The sequence below is a fragment of the Strongylocentrotus purpuratus genome, unplaced genomic scaffold, assembly GCF_000002235.5.
Source record: "Strongylocentrotus purpuratus isolate Spur 01 unplaced genomic scaffold, Spur_5.0 spur5_scaffold_9, whole genome shotgun sequence".
Lineage (NCBI taxonomy): Eukaryota > Metazoa > Echinodermata > Echinoidea > Camarodonta > Strongylocentrotidae > Strongylocentrotus > Strongylocentrotus purpuratus.
In genome coordinates, this window is record NW_022145615.1 from 20411097 (window position 1) to 20418883 (window position 7787).

General features: G+C 37.4%; 1 protein-coding gene across 1 annotated transcript; it reads left to right on the forward strand.

The window, feature by feature from the left end:
- Positions 1-1879: 1879 nt before the first annotated feature.
- On the forward strand, positions 1880-4072 carry LOC751834 (forkhead transcription factor A/B-like). The gene has a single exon (XM_003727517.3). The coding sequence runs from the start codon at positions 2691-2693 to the stop codon at positions 3750-3752; it is 1062 nt and encodes a 353-aa protein (XP_003727565.2). The 5' UTR covers positions 1880-2690; the 3' UTR covers positions 3753-4072.
- Positions 4073-7787: the final 3715 nt, after the last annotated feature.

Here is a 7787-nt window from a genome sequence, read left to right on the forward strand (position 1 = left end):
GGCGTTTCCAATACTGGTCTTTACCTTTAAGCAGTATCTTGGAACCGGTCAAGAGTGACATAAATATTTAAATCATCAGTGATAATGTAATGTATAATCACAATGTACGTATATTCATATGAGTTTAAAAAAAAAATGATATTTCGCTATGAGGTTTTCCTTTGTAGGTGCCTCCCTTTTTTTTTAATAAACTGTCCATTTTTGGTGCCTCCTCCCCCACTTTGATAGACGTAGCTCCGCCGCCTCTGATCTGTAAAGATGGATTCAGAAGAAGCAGGAATAGGTGAAAATTGAGAAACTTGGAAAATTGGAGTAAATAATCATGGAACTGTCGTCCGTGTCTCTCTTTCAAATAAAAAAATAATAAATAACGAAAAATGTTTCGAGATAAGGTTATCAAAATGGATCGAAATAGCGAGTATTTCTAATCTCACTCCTGCCATAAATTCAAGTAACCAAAACCATCTCTGTTGACTTTTAGCACTGCATGTATCATCCGATAAAACAACTTGTTTTCTATCATTGAGAAGGAAAGTCAAATTCCGCTATTGACATGATAAACTCTTTCCTCCTCGATGCAAAGTGTTAAGAACGGTTTCTCTTCGAGTGTAACTGCTAAGAACCCACAAAGACTATGGACGCAGTAGCAGCCTTAACAGCCTTGGGGCAGTCTCTAGAAAACAAGCCCCGGCCTATAGTACCCCAAAACAAGAAGAAAAGGAACACCAAACAAGGGTAAACGAGACATTTAATAGGCTTCATCCAAGGTGAGGAAACTTCAGGAAGAGAACAAAAAGATGACGGAAATATAACTTTAGGGTCGCTAATGGGAAAAAAAAAAGAACTTACTTCTCTTCCCTCCTCTTTAGTTCCTTGACGAAAACGGGAAAATGAATGGTGTTTGGCCGCAAGGGGAAAACAACTCTAAAAATATTTTGCAGATAACTGTTAATTTCTCTTGTTGATCGATAAATCACCCTTTCTGTTTTTTGTTTTTTTTTGGAGGGGGGGGGGTCAGTTTTTGTTATCATTTATATTCTAATATGGGTGTTGTTTGTATCTAATTGTATTACAAATCTATATGAAAAATGCTAGAGAATAAAATAAAATCGGGGGAAAATTAACATGACAAGACATGAAAGAACATGTATTTATGCTGGAATTTAAAAAAAATAGAGGGAACGAAGGGCTTTATCTAAGTACAGAAAATAAGCTAACTAATGGGATAAATTAAGACGTAAACTTGTTGATAAAGACAGAGGGATTGAGAGTCGGAAAAGAAAGGGGGAGATAATAATTATAGAGCATGAACTAGGAGTAGGAGAGAGGAAGATAGATGGGTGGTTTGTAGAGGGTGTGTGTGAGAGAGAGAGAGAGAGAAATAAAGAGAGAGAGAAAAGGATGGAGAGGGGAGGGAGAGAGAGAGAGAGAGAGAGTAGTAAGAGTGAGAGAAAGAGAGGGAGAGGGAAAGGTAAGGGGTGAGAGAGGAAGAGGGGGGAGCTCAAGACAAAATACATTGAGGAAATGGAAAGGTTGACCAAAGATAGACATAATTTATTGATCATGCAGAAAGATATTGACTACGCAGTGTTGCATGTATATGGTGTCCTCGTGGGGGTAGGAAATAACTATACAGGTATAATAATTTGTCGACGGTATCCCTGGCTCTAGAAGTCTGCACGCTACGTCTTTAATTTAAAAAAAATGTACCATTATTGTTTACAGCAAAGTTAGTTTGTGATAGTTAGGTTAGTTTACCCAGCTAGTTTAGGGTGTCCAATCAAGTGACCGAAGTTGTCTCCACGTATTTATTTTAGCGTTCCTCTCCTCCAATAACATCACGTGTCGCCAGCGGTACACTCTTACGTAATCGAAAGAAAGGGCGACCCTGCCCACCTATACCTACCTCCCTGCAATGGCGGATCGGGGAGATGAGATGCGAAGATCCATTGGTATAAAGAAGACCAGTATACTCCACACCCCTCCCAATTACTCATCCCTGTAAACATACACGGTACGCCGGTTGACGCTTTCTCGCTTCAGCGCAACCAGACAGTCGACGTTTCGACCCCCTTCTTAAGTGACTGACCACTTGCTTTAATCACCTGAGCGCTCACCTCTTGTCTCACCACTCTCGCGTCCTCGCTCTACTGATCACAGGTGAGCCGTTTATGACCAGTCTGCCCGGCTCCCGACTCGCAGGGGAGGTCAACAGAAGTATAGTCACCACCTGCGACTGACCAGGAGGAGACTTATACGTGATACCACATTGGACTGAATTGTCACGAACGATTCGTCATCGACGTCGTCTGGCTACAGATTTCTCGAGGTTCAAGACTCCGTCATCGTTATTTAAACGCTTTCCTGAATCATCATTATGGTCATTTTGCATTGCATTATTTAAATGACTGCATTATCAGTATCGATATGGAATAGGTTTTGACATCGACAGAACTTAAAGGACAACTCTCAGTCTGCTGCAAAGAAAAAATTAAACGAGTTTTTATTTATGACATTTTTATTTCATTTTCAAAGAGAAAAGCTAAATGAACAAGAATTGCCTATCATTTTTGAAAGAAGTTGGATTTCTTTGATGTCAATCTCTTCGTACTCTCAGTAAGGATCTGATTCGTCCCAGTCCTGATCTCTGATCCAAGAATCGTCTTCACCAAATCTTATTTAAACATCGAATGTTGACCACGGAAAACACCATTATGGATGGCAAAAGTACTATTGATAAGATACCTATGTCTTATGAACGTCTTATTTCTGACTCTCACCACCGCTATCACAGTACAGAGATAACTGGAATATACGACAACGACAGCGGTTGTGATTACCGCATCAAATATGATGACGTGAAGACCGATAACGTCTTTTCTCAATCCAGCAAATCGAGCTCGATTTCGGAAACGAGCTCCGAGAATGAAGACTGTTACGATGGCGTTCGACGCGACTTCGATCGCGATGACGACTCGAGTACGACGTGTGCCAATGTTGGCAGCCCCGTGGTCAAAAGGCGTTTCGCCGACGTCAAGCCGCCCTATTCATACATCGCTTTGATCACGATGGCGTTGGAAGGCTCGAAAGACGGAATGATGACGTTGAACGAAGTTTACCAATTTATCATGGACAAGTTCCCGTACTTCAGAGAAAATCAACAACGATGGCAAAACTCGATTCGGCATAATTTATCGCTGAACGACTGTTTCATCAAAGTCCCTCGGGCACCTGGCCGCCCGGGGAAGGGTAACTATTGGGCTCTGCATCCATCGTGTGGCGATATGTTCAGCAATGGTAGTTTTTTACGACGTGCAAAGCGGTTTAAATTACACAAGAGTAAGAATGATCCGGCAGAAGTTCGTCACGTCAACTCCTACGGTCATTTCAACCTCTGTAGCGCTTATCTCGGGTCTCCTCATCCTTCTCAATATGCAAGACGGCATCATCCATATGCGCCAATTTCATCACCGCATCCCGTTCACCAAGCAGCCCATGATGTAGCCGACGTCCCGTGGTCGACAGCGGCACCAACCAGTCTTTACCCGTCATCGTTGGCGGCGTTGTACAACTCGTCGTTGAACCCATATTTGCCCGTCAGTGCACTTTCGTCACCTCTCCTCTCAGGGCATCTCTCCGCCGGTGCTACGGCGGTACCCCCAGGGTACGCTTCGATTCTTGATCGAAGCCCATACAGCTCTCAGGCGGCAGCAGCACATTACCTTCATTTTAATCGAAAGTTAGCTTTATGATGAAGCTTGATTTGCGTGAACAACAAGCTTTTATGACGTATTCCCCGACTTGAATACCGACATTCTCCAGATACAAATTATGATATGATTCGACATTAACTTTACTTTCGGAATTTCAATATCATTCATCAACAATATCAAATTAATTAGGAGATATCGAAATCCCATTCGGTGGATCACTCTGTCTTCTTCAGTAATAATTGGCCTAAGAAAAGGCTAGATAAGAATATTATTTTACATAAGTTCATATACTTTAACATTTACATGAAATTATATAATTGGCATAATGTGAATTATAGAACATAGTTCTGTCTTTGCAGATTAGTTACCTCCTCTCTGATGTTGTGATTTTGTAATGTTGTGATGCAGTCGTTCTATTTATAGTGACTCCTTTGCTTTGTATTCATGAACATTTGTTTATCCTATTAAGGACAGGAATTGAACTGAAAACAAAATAAGGTGTTAGGGATGTCAGACATTATATTTTTACTAAATTCCAGACATACCGCAAAAACTGGCGAATCAAGATTTTCAATACCAATCATATTTAATAGAATTATTTGTTGTAAAAGTTTGTTTTTGACGATTTGGGTAGACCGATGTTTTTTTTTCCTTCTATGCCAAAACAATTCTTGAAAATGGTCCGCATCTTCATTTGAAGTAGGCAAACAAATGACTTTTACCACATGACGATGTATTTGTTTATATTTCTCTCTCACATCTCATTTCTGTAAATATAATCCTCGGATTCAATTATATATCAAATTCATCATTTTTGACTGTGTGAATTCACTCAAAGTGCCAAATTTTGTAGTATAGTAAAAAATCATTTAACATATTACGTGGCCTTTAGATTTGAAATTGTTTCGTAACAGTTTGCATATGTTTCAAGAAATATTTATGTTTAAATGTTTAAATTTTGTTATCGTTTTTGAAAAGCATGTCTTAAAGATCGACAAAAATCAAGAATCATTTTGTTGCTGTTTTTCAAACGGTCATACAAATCATATTGATGAAAAAATAAATCATATTCACAATATATTTTTTCTAGGGGGGGGGGGTTAACGGGGTTGTTCCACATCTGCGGTAACTGTTTTTATTTGCTTTGCTCTCTTTTGCATGGCGTACATTAGCGCTATTTCTTCCAATGATATAAATAATCATTTTGTGGTGAGGGTCGTATGCATCTAAAGGATGAAAATCGAGCATCTAAAGATTGTCGGCAAAGGAATAACTCAGGTAATTTGGCACGTTTTGTGTTTAAGCTCTTACAAACAAACAAATACTTTTTAAATTCAGCTAATGCACATTTATGAAGGAAGGTGTTTGCTTTGTATGGTGAAAATAATTTCGCGTGAAAATAAGATCTATGAAAGCAGAATCAGCGTTCTGAATGGTTTTAATGAATTTTTCATGTGGGTTGCTCAACGTCTGCAGTATTAAAGAATACAACGGAAATAAGTTGACGCATTGATGTTACGTTTTTTAATTTTGAACAAAATATCATTAGATGATTTTTTTGATTTTGTGTTGTTAATGCTTTAAATTTGTTTCGAATTTATATGTTTTAATAAGGCGTTATATTGGTATTAGTTATCTCAGTTCAAAAGTGTATTTCATCTTTCTTCGAAAAATGAATGCCTGATAACTAAGTTATAAAAAGGTTACAGAGCATTGGTAATATAAATAATGTTTAAAATATTGTTACAAATAATTTTCTCGGATTTTTGGTGAAGAAAACTATACCTTCATTTGTTTCCATCTTTAAAGGCATGTTTTGATTCTTGCAATTCGTTTAAAGTTTTCATTGTGCAGATGACGTTAATAAAATAGCTTTAAGAATCAAAGAAGATTGATTGTATTTGAACTATTTATACCCGCGTCTTTGATCATTAGATTTCGAGTGCCATTTAATTAGGCATTTGGATAGTTTGCCACTTCTCAAAGAATCTGATTGTTACGATTATTATTTCTGAATAGCATTGAACAGTTGAACACGTCATTTATTCTCTTATTTCCACAATGAAATCAGCAAGGAAGTATATTAATACAAATGTACATATATCAACACATGGATAGTAATTTGTATCAATAGTTGTCAACAATTTTGTTCACTTCTAGAAAGACTAGAAAGTTGTTTTCAAAATGCATGGTTTGGGTTTTCCACACTCATTCTGCAAAGGGCCATTTTTTTAAAGATCCATGTATCACGAAAAAAATGTGTATCTTATTTTCTGTATAACCAATTTATTTCTATTGTAAAGTGATGAATTTGAATACCATAAAACGTGCAACTACAAAATAAAATGATAACACAATTTTACGTTGTTTAAGTTGTTTTTTTCCTAATTGAGAACATAGTATTGGACAATGCAGGTCATTCTTGTTAAATGAAAGCATCTTCCTAAATCAGATATTGTGCTAATTTTGTGTGGAAAGATTGATGAATGGGTGGTTAGCTTATTTTGTTTTAGATTTTGAGAGATGGGTTGAGAGGGAAAGAGTGTGGGTTCAGCGATTTGAATAAACGTGAAATTTTCTCTCTGACTCTCTCTCTCTGACTCTCTCTCTCTCTCTCTCTCTCTCACTCTCTCTATCTTTTTCACTTGTCCGTCTACATATTTTGCCCCGTCTTTGTCTTTCTCTTCGATATTAATTTTTCCTTATTTAGAAACCTTGCGCTTTAAAATGTTATATTTGAGAACATTTTAGAGAAAGGAAGGTAGATAGGGGAGGGAAGAAGACTGAGAGAGAGAGAGAGAAAGAGAGGGAGAGAGAGAGAGAAATGATAGAGAGAGTGGGAAGGAGGAAGACTGAGAAAGAGAGAAAGAGAGAGAGAGAGAGGGAGAGAGAGAAAAAAAAGATAGAGAGAGGGGGAGGGAGGAAGACTGAGAGAGAGAGAAAGAGAGAGAGAGAGGAAGAGAGAGAGAGAAAAGATAGAGAGAGGGGGAGAGGGAGAGAGAGAGAGAGAAAGAGAGAGATAGAGACAGGAGAGATAGAGGGAGAGAAAGAGAAAGAGGGTAAGACAGAAAGAGAGAGAGCGCGCTTAAAAGTAATTATTTAAAGGCTATTCATCGGTAATGTCAACTTTCCTGACTAATGATATTGTATTTTAATATCGGAATTTTACTTTGAGTAAAAGTTTGAAAAAAGAAAATGGAAAGAGAGTAAAGAGAGAGAAAGACAGTAGAAAGGAGAGAAAAAATAAAACTATATCCGGATAAAAATCTATGAAGAAAAGACTATGGTGGAGAGGTAAATAGACTTTTTTACCAAGTAATTATTTGAATCAATGAAATATAATATTCACTCCTTTTTTTCATAGCTAAAAGGCTTCGGTTCGATTGAACTTATGAAATACAAGCTTTGCTTCTCAATTAGTTCCCTATATTTCTTATTAGTCTTTCTCTAGTTTTACATTTCTATCATTGTCTTATAATGTATTATCTTGTTAAATCCTATGCATGTGACAACCTTATTGTGTGACACATGAAACAATCAAACAATCCAGTAAACGGTAACAAGTTGAGGCTTTTCTTTACTGTCATTCTTTTATTTCTGTTTCTTTTATGTCTCTTTCTTTTCTTTCATCTCTTTCAATTTATTTCAACAGAAGAGCAAGATATCTTTGAAGCATCTGTTACTACTAAACAATCCCCAAATCTCTACCCACTTTTGAGAGAGAAAGTTCAACATACGTATGTGATATGTAGAAATGAGTTTGATTGTTTTCTTTATCTCTCATCCAATATTGTATAGTCTAATTTATCTCACAATCACCTTAGTTTGAAGGAGATTAATTAATTTGTTTTGATTATCACCTCAAGCAATTAACGAAGGAATTCGTGCCTAACAAACCCAGGTGAGAAACGACCTTCTCTGTTTCCTTTAACTCAAAGCAACCGCTATCCATTAAAGTGACAACCTGTTATCTTTCTTTCTTTCTTTGTCATTCCTCTGGGGGGGGGGGGGGGAGTTTGATGGGGTTGAAATTGCTATATTGTTTAAGCGTCACATTAATGCGAATTTTCGCTA

Excerpts from the sequence above, each read along its gene's own strand:
- LOC751834 (XM_003727517.3), top strand. The coding sequence starts at position 2,691 with ATGTTGACCACGGAAAACACCATTATGGATGGCAAAAGTACTATTGAT.